Source organism: Sapajus apella, unplaced genomic scaffold (genome assembly GCF_009761245.1).
Source record: "Sapajus apella isolate SASKATOON/1434 unplaced genomic scaffold, GSC_monkey_1.0 scaffold38, whole genome shotgun sequence".
Lineage (NCBI taxonomy): Eukaryota > Metazoa > Chordata > Mammalia > Primates > Cebidae > Sapajus > Sapajus apella.
Window position 1 is genome coordinate 2576181 of NW_022436978.1, and position 18297 is coordinate 2594477.

The following is an 18297-nucleotide window of genomic DNA, read 5'->3' on the forward strand; positions in this document are numbered from 1 at the left end:
TCCTCTTGCTCTGGGTGTGAGGTGAGGAGGCGGAGTGCACATGCCGCCTGCCTCCTGTGTTCCCGGCCTGGCTGGCAGTGGTAAAATGGGCTGCCTTTCTTATGCAGCTTCTTCTAATCGAAATACCAAGGACTATTGACCTCTGGCCTCAGGAATGTGACTTGCAGCGCAAATTTTACCTCTTCAGTGCAGGGGGTGATCTTGAAATCTTGCCAGGATGTGGCCCTCCCTCAGCTCCCGCCACCCTGGGGAGCCAGGATGCTGAAATGCATCAGGCAAAAGTGCTGAATCCGATCTATTCCCTGCTGACCTTTAGTTATACGATCACACAGCCCTGACCAGCTGGAGTTTGGCCTGTGTGAAGCCAGTGATTTCCAACCCACCAAAGAAGGTATCTGAGTCCCGTGTGAAAGCCAAATTCCTCCTGAATCTGTGATTTGGTGAGGCTCTATCTGTGAGGTATTTTTTTGTGTGTGGAAGACTGAAAGTGAAAGGAAACAACTAAAAAAATTAGACGAAAGCAGTGTACCTTATACTGGTTTCCTCAAACATAATGCCTGTGCCAAGAATTGGGCAGGAGAGAAACCAACGAAATGAAAATAATAACTTATCCCGAGGCGCTCCCTCCCACGCTGGCTTCGAGATCGCACACACAAAAACTCTCCTTGTCTGTATGGAGCTGTCTCTCAGTATGAGGGCAGTTCTTCCCAAAACCCGTCATTAAATAAGCTACAAACAGGTGCAAGCGATGTACCTGCATGGGTTCCTGAGACTTGCCTTGCAGAAGTGGCTCTAAGTCACCGACTCTTGGGAACGCCAGAGAAAAACAGCGCAAACAGGTGGGCAAAAACAAAAAAACAAAAACTCCTGGTGCCTGCACCAAGTTCTTCTCCCAAAGTATGTTTTACTCACACGGGGCAAATTTCTGTCGGGGCCTCAGCTGCCTTTAGGAGAGTAAGGGTTTGCAGGGGCACAGGGAATGCTGTCAGTGTCTGAGGAGGAAACCCTGCCTCACTTATTTCAAATCTTGCCTCTGGTTTTCTAAGCAAATTCTTCTTGGGATACAAAGCACATATTAGAGCTTCCTTCTTGCCTTAATGCAATGAAATTTGCAGCCATTCTGCAGAAGAACCGAAGCTCTTGGGTGAAAAGAAGCCTTAAATTATGTCACGGTATGTATGGGGGGAGGGGTATTCGGGTTTAGGTGTTTTCCCGAAGGAAGAGCAAGGGGTGAATGTATTGGCAGCTGAGCTGTCCCTTCAACGGGATATTGTGAAACAAGCTCAACAAAAACCTCTCCCTCTGAAGCATGAAATGTTCCCGGCAGGGACAGGATTCCTTTGTGGCAGTGATGTAACCTTACGTCACACGCTATGCACATCTGGAGCGTTTTCCTGAGTAACCTGAGGAAAATGTGGCAACAGAGAAAAGCACTTGGAAAATACACGTAGCAGGCAGGTAGTGTTCACCTCCCTGGTTAAAGGAAAGGCACCTCACGCATACAGGAACGCTCCCTCCTGCCCCTCCTCTTTCCCTACCCCACTTCCACCCCAGGGGCCACCGGAAGCAGCAGCAGCAACCCTGGCTCCTCATCCCCTGCCGTGATGCCTGCAAGAGGCGCTGGCTAGAAGTGGTGCTGCTGAAGGGCTGTGGACGAGGTTCTCTTCTCCAGCCTCTTCACGTGGCAGGAGTGACAGAACAGGTGATCCTCCAGCGGATAACAGCGATGGCCATCTTCATCATTGAGCTCCAGACCACAGTCCTGGGGAGAGGCAGACATGTCCATGGGAAGCAAAACAAAACAGACTGCAAGACTGACATGAAGGCCACAGTCCCCAAAATCAGCAGAGGGTGCTGTGTGTTTCTGTACAGGCAGGAAATGCTGGTGCAGAAACACAGCTCCTGCCCAGCGGAGGCTTGTCCAACACAGGAGACACAGCCACACAGCACTTGCTGTGAACCACTTAAGATGCGCTGTCAGCCGGGCGCGGTGGCTCAAGCCTGTAATCCCAGCACTTTGGGAGGCGGAGGCGGGTGGATCACGAGGTCAAGAGATCGAGACCATCCTGGTCAATATGGTGAAACCCCGTCTCTATTAAAACTACAAAAAATTAGCTGGGCATGGTGGCGCGTGCCTGTAATCCCAGCTACTCAGGGGGCTGAGGCAGGAGAATTGCCTGAACCCAGGAGGCGGAGGTTGCGGTGAGCCGAGATCGCGCCATTGCACTCCAGCCTGGGTAACAAGAGCGAAACTCCGTCTCAAAAAAAAGAGTAAACAAAATAACAAGATGCGCTGTCAGTGTAAATGCACACCAGATTCCTAGGACTTAGGACAAAAAGAGGATGTGAAAGTATCTCATGGGGAAAAGGAATGAGATCGTGTCCCTTCCAGGGACATGGATGAAGCTGGAAGCCATCATCCTCAGCAAACTAACACAGGAACAGGAAACTAAACACTGTATGTTCTCACTCATAAGTGAGAACACACGGACACATAGAGGGGAATAACACACACCAGGGCCTGTGTGGGGGTGGCAGGAATGAGGGGAGGGAACTTAGAGGATGGGACAATAGATGTAGCAAACCACCATGGCACACATATACTTACGTAACAAACCTGCAGCTTCTGTACATGTATCTCATTTTTTTTTTTTAGAAGAATAAGTAAATTGTGGAATTACAAAAAAAAATCTCATGGGTAATTTTTTAATGCTGATTACATGTTTAAAAGATAACATTTAGAATTTTTTTGGTTGTTTTTTTGAGACAGAGTCTCCCTCTGTCGCTGAGGCTAGAGTGCAGTGGTGTGATCTTGGCTCACTGCAACCTCTACCTCCCGGGTTCAAGCAATTTTCCTGCCTCAGTCTCCTGAGTAGCTGGGATTACATACGTGCCACTATGCCTGGTTAATTTTTGTATTTTTACTAGAGATGGGGTTTCACCATGTTGGCCAGGCTGGTCTTGAACTCCTAACCTCAAGTGATCTGCCAGTCTTGGCCTCCCAAAATGCTGGGGTTACAGGCATAAGCCATCGTGCCCGGCCCCTTATATTTGTTTTGGACAGCACCGGTCTAGAAGATGTGGAGAGACCTGTTGAGCAAATGTCCTCACCTTTTTCTCCTGCAGTGGTGACCTGGGGCACCTGAGGTCCCAGCAGCAATGATTCCCACCCATTTCTTCAGTGTTGGCAGTAGGACCAGTCTATATGAGGGACACCCCCATTCTCTCTACCCACAAAGTCACCAAGCGAATCTAATACCCTTCCATGGGTGAATTCACTTAATTGTGGCTGAAATTCCATGGTCACCCTTCACAAGGGCTGGTGAGGGGTGACTCCTAGCTTTCCTGACAGTCATGAGGTACTAATGCTCCTTCATCCTGGGTTGGGACACAGGGCAGGAAGGGGCAGGCGAACTCCACCCACCTTCACACCACTCAGCTGTCATGCCTGTTTCCAAGAGGGGCTTCATGATTTCCAGGGCTCTGCTGGGAGCGGCTTCTGGCAGACAGAACAGCCTGCAAGCTGGAGGGGAGGGAGTCTCTTCCCAAACCGCACACCTGCCTGACAATGCGGCCTCCAGACAGGACCTGAAACCCATGCTCTCCACGACCCTCCTAGTTCTGCAGCTTCAGGGAGAGCAGCTCCAACAGCTGCAGGACTTGATAGTTCTGAACGTTCAGAAGAAAGACCTTTCGACCTTGAGCATTTCCATCATCTCCCACCTCCGCCAAGAACGAGGCTTCACCCCACTTCCTACAGCAGCTCTAGAGGGCTGACCCTTGCCAGAATCTTGTTGACCACCTCCTGCCCCAGTCAATGCAGAATGCTTTTCTTGTGGATGTCTACGATGGGCTCTGGGGCTGGGTGGGGAGGCACCTACCTCACAGTGGTAACACTCCACATGGTAGTCTCTGTCCATGGACACAACACGGATGGTCTCGTCTGAGCCCTGGGACCAAAGAAAAGCAAGAACACGCAGGAGAAGCCTGTAAAGGGGCCTGTCGGACTTGATGCACCGCAGCGTGGGGAGGGAAGAGGGTTTGGGGGTAGCAGGTAGGTGGCCCTGGGAGGAGGCTGTAAATCAGCAGTACTTGTCGGAAAAAGAATACACTTAAGCTGACAAGAGGCGAAATGGGAGGGACAGAAGCCCTTCCTTCTGGAATGTCAGAGTCAACAATGAAAGAAAGACTTACATGGACATTTGTTTTTAAAAATGAATAAAAGACAAGCCTCTCTGCTCATCTGCTAATCTAAGAATTAGTATCAAGTAAGGGAGTTTGACCTGATTATGGGGAAAAACCAGCACGAGGAGGGTACTGGGCTGGGGAAGCCAGGCAACAAGGAAGGGTGAGGACACCACTTATCTCAGAGATGAGGTAGTTTTGCTTGTTTGTTTGTTTTTTTGAGACAAGGTCTTGCTCTGTCACCCAGGCTGGAATGCAGTTAGCACCATCATAGCTCAATGCAGCATCAAACTCTTGGGCCCAAGGAGCTAGAACTACAGGCACGTGCCACCACGCTTGGCTAATTTTTAACATTTTTTTTGTAGAGATGAGATCTTGCTATGTTGCCCAGGCTGGTCCTAAACGCTAGGCCTCAAGAACGGTTCCTGCCTGGGCCTCCTAAAGTGCTGGGATTATGGGCGTGAGCCACTGCACCCAGGCCGGAGTCGAGATTTTTAAAAGGATATCTTAAAAGATGTAGGGACAGGACATGGATCTTGTAAATGATCCCGGGAGATATTCAGGTCTTAGATGCCCCTGGGAGCATGTCTGGAAAGGCACCTTACCTCAGGTGGAAGGATGGGAAGCCCGCAGGCTGCACACTTGGGGGCCAGCACCCTGTGTGGAGAAACAAAGCAGCAGTAAAATGCACATAGTGTTGCATCTGGGAGCAAAGCCCAGAGTTAGACTTGCACCCGGAGCCCACATGGAGCCTTCCTCCATGCCACCTCCTGCCCAACACTCGCCTCCCTCATAAATGACTGGAACCCGGCTCACTTTGTGGAAGATGCCTTAGTACTGCTTAAGGAGTGTTCCCTGTCTGCAACGAGGACACTGGCTGCCTCTCATTCTTCTGGGGACAGCACTAACTGTCTGTTTACACCCCTCACCCTGCCTAGCACAGGCCCAGGCAAAGCAAGAGCCGTGGAAACCAGCACTGCATGAGGGCCTCGTGAAGTTAGGTCCCGCTGATGCCACAGGGCTTGGTGGATTCCTCCCAAGGCCAGCCAGGAATATGATTATAAGTATTGTTTTTAGTGCTCTATTTTTTTTCACTACACATGATTCTTTAACCCGTTCCTGTCATCACTGGCATCGACCAACCTCCCAAGGTCTCCGCTGTACCCCTCAAGACCATTAAGCCTTTGCTGGACTGTGATCTCAGGGTGGCTGGCAAACACGGTTCTGTCAGTTTCCATCACTCACTCTGCTGAGATCAGCCTGGCCTACACGAATGGTTCCTGTCTACTCCTGTCTCTTCTTACTTGTGGTAATCTCGGACACAGTAGATCTTGTTCTCTGAGTCTACGGTGAAGGGCACTCCATCCAAACACTCATTACAGATGACACAGCGGAAACAGCCGGGGTGGTAGGACTTCCCCAGGGCCTGTAGGATCTGGAGGAGAGGCCAAGACTCAGTGGGGATTATAGGGAAGCAGGGCGGAAGGGGAGAGAAACACATCAGGCCTAAGGATGATATGAGCAGTCACACAGCATGAAGTACACTTATCCCCGAGTTTAACCTAGGAGAAGAACAAGATGTGATGGGGGTGGGACAGGCAAATCTGTTTAGATGAATACACAGGGAGAGACCACACAGGGACCCTGTTCCTGCAGCCTCACACAAGGTCTCTCAGCCGGGAGGGAAAGAGGGCTTCTTGCCAACCCTCACCCTGAGCAGGACACTCGTACATAGTTCTTTCCTAGAAAGAGATGCTAAGGGAGGGCTGGGCCAATCCCAGGGCCAGAACCCACCACGGAGAAGTGGGAAATGATACAAAGCAAGACCACAGAAGGATCCATCCTTCCAGATTTGGGAAGCAGCAAGTACTTGGAAAAATGAAAAGAAATTCCACATGGAAATGGCAGAGCTCAAAAGAAACTCCTTCACTGCTGCCTCTTGGGTGTCTCTTCTATGCAGCTTTGACTTTGGAGCATGATAATCTTGAAGTTCTGACTCAACCTGATGACCTCAAATTCAAGTGTAATAAGTAAAGTTTCTCTGTTGTTGTTTTTAAACACAATGGAGGGAAAGCCCCACAAATCTTCTTCCTCTCAGTGTCATTTGATCTGAATCTGGATGGGATACCTGGAACTGCCAGAGCCAACGTGAAACCAGGACAGACCCGAGACATGGAGAGCAGGAAAGAGAAGAGATGGAAGGAACACCCTTGGTGAGGTCCGTAAGTAACTGAACTAACACACCATGGAACCGTGTACCTCCAAGCCTCTTTTTAGGTGAGATAAAATATTCCTATTAAGTCAGTGGTCCTCGATGTGTGGCTCCTGGACCTTCAGCATTAGCATCACCTGGGAACTTGCTAATAATGCACATTCGTGGACTCCACCCCAGATTTCTTGGATCAGAAACTTGGGGGGTAAGGCCCAGCAGTTGGTATTTTAACAGGGTGATTCTGATATATATGTTAAAGTTGGAGGATCATTGGTTTAACTTGAATTGAGTTGTTTTTTTTCCTATAATTTGCAGATGAAAGTATCTTTGCTGACTTAATAGGAGATGCATTTCTGCTATTACCTGTGCCACAAAGCTTAGCGCAAACAACTGAACTACAGAATCAACATGAGTAAGGTCACACAAAAACATGCGTCTGCAAAGAATGTACAGAACGGTCATCAGCATCCTGCAGTGGGAGCCACACGGAAAGCCTTCAAGCAGGCTGAAGAAAGGGGATTTTGGATTTAGGGAAGCCTTGTCAGTATACTGTGAGACCCGGGGGAAAGATACGCTGTGTTCCAGCTCCTTCTCCTGGAAGCCTCAGGAGGTAACTTCACATCGCACAAGCTCCAGCCAAGAAGGCAAGAGGAGGGTGTTGTGCTATTCCAGCTTTCCTCTAAAAGCTCAGCTTTCAAGCTTCCTCTTGGGTTTCACTAACCTTTGAGGCCCCTCTCAATCTGCAGTAAGGCAAAACAGGAAAAACAACTGGCTGGGCTTCCAAACCCATTTGGCAATTTGGACCTTGGAATGCATTTCCCCTAAGATTAACACTCTCTTGGCAGACAGAGATCCTTAAACTAATTTAATCCACATTGTGCCTAAAGTAAGACTGGAAAAAGATGCCACTTTGCTGCATTGTGACTAGCTGTAATGCTTTTTTATGTGAGACTATACCTGGTTCTAACCTGCAAGCCCAGAATGTACCCCTCCATTAACAAAAGGTGAAACAGAGAGACAATTTACACAAATAGTTAGACAGCTGAGGTTCTGTCTAGACATTCACTAAAAGTTTTCACGTCCTAGAGAAGATCTGAAAGACTGAAGATTCAATTTCATACTATCCCATATGGTAGCGATCTCACATCAAGGGATGGAGACTATTTCTCTCTCCCCTTGAATCAGAACTGGCTTTGTGACTTTCTTTAATTAACAGAAAGCAGAAGAAACAATGTTCTGAGATTTCTGAGTCAAAGGCTTAAGAAGACTGGAAGCTTCCACTTCCTATCTCTTGCTCTAAGCAAGTCTGAACTAGACTACTGAATGATTAGAGGCTACAGGGAGAGGGGACTAGCGGGTGAGAGGTCACCCTGGATGCTCCAGTTCAACTGTGCTACCAGCCGAACAAAGTTAAGTATGAGACCCTTGCCAATGCCGCACAGAGCAGAAGAATCGCCCTGAGGTACCCTGACCTAATTCCTGACCCACAGCATGATAAATAAGAAATCACTATTGTTTTAAACTGCTAAGTCTTGGGGTGGTTTGTCATGCAGTAATAGATAAATGACATACCTTGGGTTATCCAAAGAAGTCTTCGGATTACTAGAACTGAGAATAGGGTATAATCATACTCATTAATTTGGACCATGTTTACTTCATATGCAGTAGGTTTGTCAGAAGGACATTAAAAACAAGGGCAAATTCTGCTGAAGAAATAAAGCCCTCCAGAGTCTAGAAGATACCTGGGTAGGAGGGGTAAACATATGTAGCTTCTGCCTACCTCCTGCTGCGAGCATGGGGGAAGGGCCATGTTTCCCAGGAAGGTCTTGGCTACCAATGAGGACACGGCTCTAATAGGGCTAAGACCTCTATTGAGGTCTGTCAAAGCCTGGGTGATAGCAGATATTTATCATGAATAGGGAGGGCTCTGGGTCACTGAAGTTTTATAAATGTTAGCATATGACCAGCAGAAGTGAGTGTTTATGTCCATCAAAGACATGTACAAAAGTGTTCACAGCAGCTTCATGCATAAATAGCAATAAACTAGAAACGAGCAAATCACCATCAACACGAGAAGGGAGAAGTAAGTTGTGCTATATCCATACAATGGAATTCTACTCAGCAATAAAAATCAATGAACTACCAATACAGGTAACAGCATGGATGAATCTCAAAAACATATATGTAAGAAAGACCTGAAGGAGTCTATATAGTATATGTTTCTATTTATATGAAGTTCCAAAACCAGCAAAATGAATTTCTGGCAATAGAAGCTGGAATAGCCGGGTGCGGTGGCTCACGCCTGTAATCCCAGCACTTTGGGAGGCCGAGGCGGGCGGATCACGAGGTCAAGAGATCGAGACCATCCTGGTCAACACAGTGAAACCCCGTCTCTACTAAAACTACAAAAAATTAGCTGGGCATGGTGGCGCGTGCCTGTAATCCCAGCTACTCAGGAGGCTGAGGCAGGAGAATTGCCTGAACCCAGGAGGCGGAGGTTGCAGTGAGCCGAGATCGCGCCATTGCACTCCAGCCTGGGTAACAAGAGCAAAACTCCGTCTCAAAAAAAAAAAAAAAAATAGAAGCTGGAATAGTGGTTGCCTTTGTGGGAGCAGGGTCTCGAGTGGAAGAGACAAGAAGGAACTTTCTGGAGTTTGGGAAGTGTTCTGCATCTTGATTTGGGTGGTGGTTACAGGGGTATATGCAGGTGTGAAAACACGTTGAGTTAAGATTTGTATCTTTTACACTTCAGAATTGTATCTTTTATTCTCTGAGTTATTTCTCAATAAAAAGGTAAAATTAAAAATACTCATGATTAAAAATTCTCTTCTCTAGAATGAAATTAATGAGTCAGCTTAGAGAGGGATTTGATTCTTTCCAATTGAAAGTATGTTATATAATCATTTCCTCTGATCAACATATTAAAGAACTTCTTAAAGTCTGGTTTCCAAAGGTGAACAACTTGATCTTGTATTCATTAACTTCGCAACCTAACCCTCTAGGGAAAAACTGTCCCCACTGAAGACCTGAAGCCCAAGATAACCTCAGACAGCCAGTGGCTGAGCAAGGAATGGAATGTATAAAACGTGGTCCTGGCTCTGCTGTCTCAGAACTAAATGACAAGCCCCAAAAACGCATCTTAGTAACGGTGTGAGCTGGGCAGAACACAGGGAAAGAAACAGCTTTGCTCCTCTGGCTTTCTGCATTTGACTCCAAGGTAGCCGAGGTTTCTGCAGTAAAAACAGACCGTACTTGGCATCTCACCTGGGATGCCAGAAGGATCACAGGGAAGCCAGAGAGAGGCCAGGGTGATCCAAACAACCCAAAGGAGAAGAAAGCATTATCGGAAACCTGACACCCTGTGCTCTAGATGGTTAAAGATGTCAATTCCAATAAAAGCCAAAAACTTGGGTTCTATTCGATCAAGCAAGCTGCACTTCATAAGAACTTTTTTTTTTTTTTTTTTTTTTTTTAATGAGACGGAGTCTCACTCTGTTGCCCAGGCTGGAGTGCAGTGGAGTGATCTTGGCTCACTGCCACCTCTACCTCCCGGGTTCAAGCGATTTTTCTGCCTCAGCCTCCTGAGTAGCTGGGACTACAGGCATGCACCACCACAGCCAGCTAACTTTTGTATTTTTAGTAGAGACGGGGTTTTACCGTAATGGCCAGGCTGGTCTCAAACTCCTGACCTCGTGATCCGCCCACCTTAGCCTCCCAAAGTGCTGGGATTACAGGCGTGAGCCACTGCACCCAGCCAGGACTTCTTTTAATAAAACCAGCCATAACTGCACATCAAGATAAGAAACACTGTCCTCAATTATTAATTTCTTTTTTCTGTAAATGCCTCCTGCTCTACCCGAGATGCTGTTCTCTTCTTTGGCTGACCTACTCACCATGTCCATGATCAGATGTCCACAAAGAAAACACCTGTCAGCCGACTGCTGGAAACCAGAGTACTGCAGAAGAAAGAGAAAAGAAAGTTAAACCCAGACTGGGAAGATGAATCAGCCACTTCCCGACCAGCCAAGAGGATTATAAGGAATTTCTCAGAAAGATGTGCCACTCTGTGCAGAATTCTGTCATTCCCCAAGTACAACACAGCTGTGGGCTGAGTCGTAGAATATTCTCTGCCACAAAAGCCATCACGAATACTAGTACCACTCACTCTAACAATGACTGTGTCTGGGCACCCACAGCATGCCAGGCTGTAGGTAAGGAACTGTATATAGAGATGCTTTAATCCCACCTCAGTGGTTCTCAAAGAGCAGTTCCCTGGCATCACTTGAAAACTGTAAAAAATGCAAATCCTTGGGCTCTACTCCAGACCTACTGATTTGGAAACTCAGGTGGTGGGTTCTGGCAATCTGTCTTTTCACAAGCCTTTCAGGGGATTCGATGCATTCTCAAACCTCCACTCTGATGCTTAGGACAGTTCTGCAAGGTCTATATGATTATCCAGAATCCTCAAATAGAGGCAGAGGGCAGCTCAGAGGTTAAATGACCTTTTCAAGGTCACATAGCCAACAAAGGGTAAGGAAAGGTATCACATTCAACTCTGGTTCTGGTTAGAAAGTTAATATTTTTTATAGTTAGCTTCCAAGAAACTTGATAAATATCTATTTTACCTTATCTTACCTAAACACACACACACACACACACACACACACACACACACACACACACAGTCTTGAAAAAGACAAGAGGTACTCTCTTCAAAAAACACACTAGATGATCCTACACACTAGACTAGAAGTTTGGGTATTACAAACACAACTTAACTGGGGGAACCCTAATGAAAGAAAGGTGGGAAAAACTAAAAAGGGAAACTGTCTGCAACTCTGTACCACGGGATGGAGGTTTCTGTTGTCTGGCACCTACGCCCCATTCTGGGGGTGATAATTCTTTAATTTTCACTTGCCCCCAGCCCCACACCATGTAGCTCCCATCACTCATGTGGGCTGGCTCCATGCCGGGCCCAGGCAGGGCATCGACAGACCTGGTCCATCAGAGCCTTACATTCCTCCAGCACTGACAGTTTTTCCAGGGGTGGGCGTGTGGCCCAGTAAGAGCCAATGAGACTCCAGGAGATGTCTGTGGAGGATTCCGAAGGAGGGACTGGCGCTCGTGCCCGTTGGATGTGAAACCGAGCGAATATAAACTCTGCGGTCCTGCCAACTTTTGGCCATCACACAGGACTTTTTGGTACCAAGACGCAGGGCCAAAAACTGCAGAGAAAATGACTCCTGAGGCACTGCTGGAATAATCTCCTTCATACTTAAGCCTGTTTGGGTTTGCTTGTCTGTTTCTGGCCAACAGGAGTCAAAATGAATCAACTTTTCAGTGAAGACCAAATAGAGCTTTTCTCCAAGGGAAGGCAGGGAGAAGCTGGCCCTGAGCCCATTTCTGCATCTCACATTCCTCATCCCTGAGATGACAGGGTCAGTTCAACCACCATCTACCAAGCACCCACTCTGTGCATGGCACTGTGTTAGCATCTGCAGGTGTGAAGGTGAAGATCCACGTTCTTGACACCCTGGGAGCTTTCAGTCAATGAAGGACACTTATAAACAGACACACTGCTCAGGGCTAGCAGCCCTCAGGGCAGGCCCTGGGCGTGGTGGCAGCACAGAGGAGCTCCTCCATTGTGGGAGCAGGAGGGACAGGAAGGCTGTTGGGGGGATCTGGGCAAATAAAGGGCCAAGATGTTGCAAGCGGGAAATGGCCCAAGCAAAGGTACGACAGCATGAGGCTGCATAGGAGTGGGCGGCAGGGGGTCCAGACCTCGGAGGGTTTCTAAGTGTGCTTTGTACCCTGCAGATGCTGGGACCACACAGGTCAGGTTTACGCCCTATGAGGCCTCCTGAGGTTTGTGTGTGGAGCCCGTTAAGCTAGCCTGGCTGAGCCATGCTGGAGGTGTGAACGGAGGCAGAACTGTAGAAGACATGGCCGCACAGGGTTCCACGCCTGGCTGCATTCGAGGAGGTGGGGCTGAGGACAAACCTAGGGTGCAGTTCTCAGAGATCAGGGTGCAAGGCATGGTAAGATTTTCTGCTTCACATAAGTGGGGTGAGGGGCTGGTATTTGAGGGGCTGGGAGACAGCCCAGGGTACATGTCCAGGGGGCAGTGGGATGCCAGCGGCTGGCCTCAGACATGCAGCAGGATGACAGCCCAGGTCTGGGAGCCACTGGCACATGGATGGACTTCCAGTCCATGGGAGAAGCTAGATTCCCAGAGACAGCAGGATGAGGAGAAGAGAGCCTGGGTCCCAGTCCAGAGGTTTAAGAGGAGGAGTCCAGGGTGGTAGAAGAGGCAGAACTGCAGAAAGCAGCAAGAGGACAGGCCAAGTGACCCCACAGTTCCTTCAAAGCACAGCGCTGTGTTGCTTGCATTGGCTCAGGAACACGGCCACCCCCACGCATCTACAGAAGGAAAGGCAGATCCCTCTCTCCAGCAGCACAGCTCCTCTACACGCTGGCCCAGGTACCCCCAGGCCCCTGCCCTCTGACCCTGGCCAGGACATGCAAGGGGAGGCTTGGGTGACACACTCACCAAGAAGTCTTCTTCACAAAACACTTTGCCGTTGACAAAATAAAAGGCTTTTCCTCTCAGCTTCCGGCCTAAGGAAAAAAACACAAAGACAGGATAAAAAAAGAAAAATTTTAATATGCAGTGAAAAAAGTGAAAGTGAAAGCAAAATCTTTAGGCAGAAATAAACATGTAAAAACCGCCAACTGTCAATGACACTTTCCAGTTCCTAAATGATGCCATGGCCCTCGGCGAGAGGCAGGCAGGCTGAGGCCGGGAGGAAGGGTGCCCTGGCAGGTGCTATTTGGCAAAAAGACTCAAGGGCTGACTTGGAAGTCATCCTACGCTCACCTTCCAGCGCCGCTTCTCTGCTTGGAAAGACGCCAGCAAAGCATTTGGTGGCGGGACGGCAGAGGCACACACAAGAGGGCATCCGGACAACGTGAAGACGCAGTTTCCCACAGGTATTTAGGACAGTCACCTTGGACATGCGCTCCAGGACTCTTGTGACCGCCTACCAGGAGAGTCCTATACATTGGTTAACTATTTTTTTCTATCTTTTTATTATGTGAAATGTAGAAAACACACATTCTTGGAAGGATATTTTTGTTTTCTCTTGATCTAAAATGAGTAGGCAGGAGTGGGAGAAATTCAAAGCACCCCGATTCCTTGGATGGAACTCCTGTTTCTGTAAGGCTAAAACAGACAAACATCCTTTATCAGGCTCTCTCATCTCTTATAGAACACAATGGGGCTGCGAGCTCAAGGTTGGCAGAGGCATCATTAGGGCGTCCCTGGATCCCCTACTCAGCGGTATTCACAGACCTGAGGACATTTCCAGTGCCAGGCTCAACATATACTCAACAGGCAATGTGGGGGTTTCAGAAACTGAATGATCTCTCCGCAGAAATTTAAACCAAGCCCTTTGGGGCCAGGGTCCACAACATGAATGCAAAATCACCGATGTCACAAACAGTGCCTGAGACACAGAGAAACCTGCCAGACAAACAGACACTGGCTGCCCTCGCCTGGCGACACTCACAGGAGGCAAAGCAGTGCAAGGCAGGTAGCAGCCAGACTGTCAGTGAATACTCCTCAGCCTTCAGAGAGGACCCAGAAAGCATCAATGCAGAGGACAAGACATACAAAAGGGAGTAACTTTAACAACAAATACAGAAACCTCCAGATGGATGAAAGCCCTAAGTATAAAAAACAAAAACTAGTATAAGAAACTACAAGCTTTTCAAATTTTCTATTTTGTGATAGTTAATGTATTTTATTTTTATTGAAGAAAAGAAAGTCTGACTTTGGCATGGAGAAGGATTTCGTAGGTAAGATATAAAAAGCACATAGCATAAAGTTCGACTGATCAATAGACATCAAAAATGTAAACTTCTGTACAGTAAAAAAGGGTTTAAAAGATGAAACTGCTGAAAAGCCTGCTCCCCAGCAGGGAGGCAGAGGAGAGGGTCCCAGGGCAGGGCTTGAGGCTGCATGGAGAGCAGTGGAGACGGAGGAGGCATAAGTGCTCAGCTGACCTGGCTGCAGGTGAGACGTGGAGGTGGGAACAGAGGCGCTGAAGAGGCAGGAGGCTAAGGCCAAAAAAGGAATGAGGGGGACTCTCAGCTGACAACCCACTTTCGTGCCTCTGTGCTTTGCTTAACTAGATGGCCCTTTCCTCAGGCCTGACCAGACCATTCTGACATAGTTTGGCTATTTGGCCCATCCAAGTCTCATGTTGAAATGCAATCTCCAGTGCTGGAGGTGGGGCCTGGTGGGAGGTGATTGGATCATGGAGTGATTTCTCAGGGTTTAGCACCATCTCCCTTGGTGCTGTTATGGTGATAGTGAGATCTGGTTGTTTACGAGGGTGCACACCTTCCACTCTCCCTCCTGTTCCAGCCATGTGAGGTGATTGCTCTCCCTTTGCCTTCCACCATGATTGTAAGTTTCCTGAAGCCTCCCAAGAAGCCAAACAGATGCCAGCATCTGCTTCCTATGCAGCCTACAGAACCATGAGCCAGTTAAACCTCTTTTCTTTATAAATTACTCAGTCTCAGGCATTTCTTTACAGCAACGCAAGAACGGACTAATACATCTTCTTTGCTGTGGTGGTCGTTGCTGCCAGATCTACTGTTGTTTGAGTGTTTCCCTAGCCCTCCTGTTGGTTCCTGCAGGACTTGCTAATACTCCGAGTATATGCTACATTCCTTGAGGATATAGCTAAGTCAGCTTCATACTTGGAGGCAAGGGCTTGGCACTACTCTGGAGTGCAGTAAATGCTGAGTTAAAGAAAAAAGGAAGAGTAAGCCATGGATCAGAAGATGGCCAGAGTACATATCATATGGTATTAGTATCTGGCTAGGCACAGTGGCTCACAACTATAATCCCAGCACTTTGGGAGACTGACATGGGAGGATCACTCGAGGTCAGGAGTTTGAGACCAGCCTGGCTAACACAGTGAAATCTCATCTCTACAAAAAATACAAAAAGTAGCCGGGCATAGTGCCACGCACCTGTAGTCCCAGCTACTCGAGAGTCTAAAGCAAAAGAATCACTTGAACCCAGGAGGTGGAGATTGCAATGAGTCAAGACTAGGCAACAGAGCAAGACTCTGTCTCAAAAATAAACAAATAAAATAAATTAAAATGGTATAAGTATCTAAGACACAAAGAACACCAAAGAATCAGTATGAAAAAGATAAATGAGCAACGCGGAAAATGAGCAAAGGGCAGGAAGAGAAAGCACACAGAATAAAAAACATGTTACACCTCAGGCAATAACCAGAATTATTAACCATAACCCAATATCTACAATATAATAAAAAGATGTTCAATCCTATCAACAGTCAGGATAACGCAAACTAAAACCACAATGAGATTCTATCTCACTTTCACAGATTGGCAAAAATTACTGAATTTAATAGCATGTCTTGGAAGGTGTGGGACAAGAGAAGCCCTTTCACACTGGTGGGTGTCAGCTGGGGTGACTACTTGGGAACAATCTGTCAAGGGCCGATAGATCTAAAAATCCACATAATCCGCCACACACTTCTAAGATTGCCCCTTTATGCACGAGGACAGACGTATATGAACGTTCACAGCAATGTTGTTATGGAAAAATGAGAAGCCTCCTCAGTGTTCACTAGATAGGAGCATCGATAAATAAACTGAGGAAGAAACTAGAGCCATGTTTACTAGATGTGATACCAGACAGCAAGAAAGGACTAGATCTATGTATGTCATTATTAATTGAACTGAACACCCGTGCAGATAAGGCAGAATGCTCGAAGATAACAGCAATGACGGTCTGTATGTAACTGAGAGCGTGCACGTGTGTACACATACACAAACTAATACTGCTTTTTTTTTTTTTTTGAGATGGAGTCTCACTCTGTTGCCCAGGCTGGAGTGCAGTGGCACCATGTTGGTTCACTCAACCTCCACCTCCTGGGTTCAAGCGATTCTCCTGTCTCAGCCTCCTGAGAAGCTAGGGATTACAGGCACTTGCCACCATGCCAGGCTAATTTTTGTATTTTTAGTTGAGATAGGGCTTCACCATCTCTACTAAACACCTGCTGGAATTACAGGTGTGATCCACCATGCCTGGTCACAAACTAGTACTGTATGTCTTTTATTGGTAGTAATATATGGTCACAGTAGGAAAATTTCAATTCATAATAGCAGCTGCCCTAGGGAAGGAAGGGAGAGGATGGGAAGAAGAATCAAGATGATTCCAATTTTTATATATTTATTTCCTTTATAAAAAAGACAGAACCAAAACTACAATGTAAAAATGTCTGTGCATTCTGAGTGATAGGATTATTTCCTACAGTACTTTCCAGTAAGTTTTAAAATAAACACACACACACACACACACACACACACACACACGCACGCACACACACACATTTAGGTGAAATACCATAAACCAAAGGGGAATAACAAACTGGAGCAAACATCTATACTATATGATAGAAAAGGACTTACCTCTAACATGAAAATAACTCAAGTAACAGCTCTGTATAAAAGACAGGAAAATAATAGGCAAACCACGAAAGAAGTATGAGTCACCAATAACTATAAAATAGAATCTTTAGCTTTCCTTATGATTTAAAAAATATTGCTGCCAGGCACAGTGACTCACACCTGTAATTCCAACACTTCGGAAGGCCAAGGCAGGAGGATCACTTGAACCCAGGAGTTTAAGACCAGCCTAGGCAACACAGCAAGATCCCCCTCTACAAACAATTAAAAAATCAGCTAGGTGTAATGGTGCGTGCCTGTAGTCCCAGCTACTTAGGAGACTGAGCTAGGAGGATCACTTGTGCCTAGAGGTTGAGGCTGCAGTGAGCTGAGAGCGCACCTGTGCACTCCAGCCTGGACAACAGAGTGAGACTCTGTCTCTCCAAAAACAAACAAACGAAACCTTATGCTTTACCTATCAGACTAGCAAGGGTTAAAAAGAATGATAACCCAGTGTTAGTAATGACACAGACAAACATACTTGTTCACACTCTGCAAGGGAGAGAAGAAGCTGAAACAAGGTCTTAGGAGAGAAATTTGGCATTAAATGTCAGTGGAATTTAGAAAGTTCCGCTATTTTCTCCCGAAAAATTCTACTTCAGGAATTTATCCTAGAGAAATCATCATCTCAGCTTTATTTATAATAGCTTGCTAAAAATGAGCATCAAATATCCAATTCCTATTAAATAAGTGATGACCCATATACATGTTGAAATATAATGCAGCCATAAAAAGATTGTGTTTTCAAAAAAAGATTGACAAGGAAACATATGTTTAAAGGAAGTATACAAGTGTGTGTGCTACAGTTATGAACACTCACATACATGATCACAAAATTATGTGTACATCCATACACATAAGATGAATACCAAATGTTAAGTCATTGCCTTCGAGTGAAAGACACAGGTGATTTTCAATTACTGTTTTCTCCTGCAATAATTATGCATTATTTTTATAACCCGAAACAAAGTTTAATGAAGTAGGGGAATGTTGGGGCGGGGTGTGGAAGAGGCAATGGGACTTACATAGAAGGCCACAACTCTTTAGGCCTCCAAAGTTGCTGTGTGTCCTCCCTCAGAGTTACTGCTGCCCCTTCTTCTAGCAGGTCGCCAACTTTGAAGGTTCACAGTATTTTCTGACTCTGCTAAACTAGGGTACCAAGAATGTTTACCTACAGCTGGATGATCTCAGGGACCATCAGCAGAATTCCCTTGACAGCAATGGAAATTAATTTCAGTTATTTTACTTAAATTTTCATCTCTATAAAGGGACTCCAGAGGACCCCAAGTTTTACAAAAGAAAATGAGAACTAACTAGAGTATCCTTCCCATGTTCTTCCCACATCAGTC

The 18297-nt window shown here is 46.7% G+C and overlaps 1 protein-coding gene across 1 annotated transcript in view; it reads right to left on the minus strand.

Moving 5' to 3' along the window:
- Nucleotides 1-1370: 1370 nt before the first annotated feature.
- Nucleotides 1371-18297, minus strand: part of LIMD1 (LIM domains containing 1) — an 80721-nt gene continuing 63794 nt past the window's right edge. Inside the window, exons 3-8 of the mRNA XM_032298037.1 lie at nucleotides 12948-13015; nucleotides 10291-10353; nucleotides 5490-5620; nucleotides 4791-4842; nucleotides 3882-3950; nucleotides 1371-1762 (exon numbers count right to left, since the gene is read on the minus strand). Coding sequence (XP_032153928.1) covers nucleotides 1625-1762; nucleotides 3882-3950; nucleotides 4791-4842; nucleotides 5490-5620; nucleotides 10291-10353; nucleotides 12948-13015 — 521 coding nt within the window. The 3' untranslated portion in view covers nucleotides 1371-1624. The remainder of the gene's footprint in view (nucleotides 1763-3881; nucleotides 3951-4790; nucleotides 4843-5489; nucleotides 5621-10290; nucleotides 10354-12947; nucleotides 13016-18297) is intronic.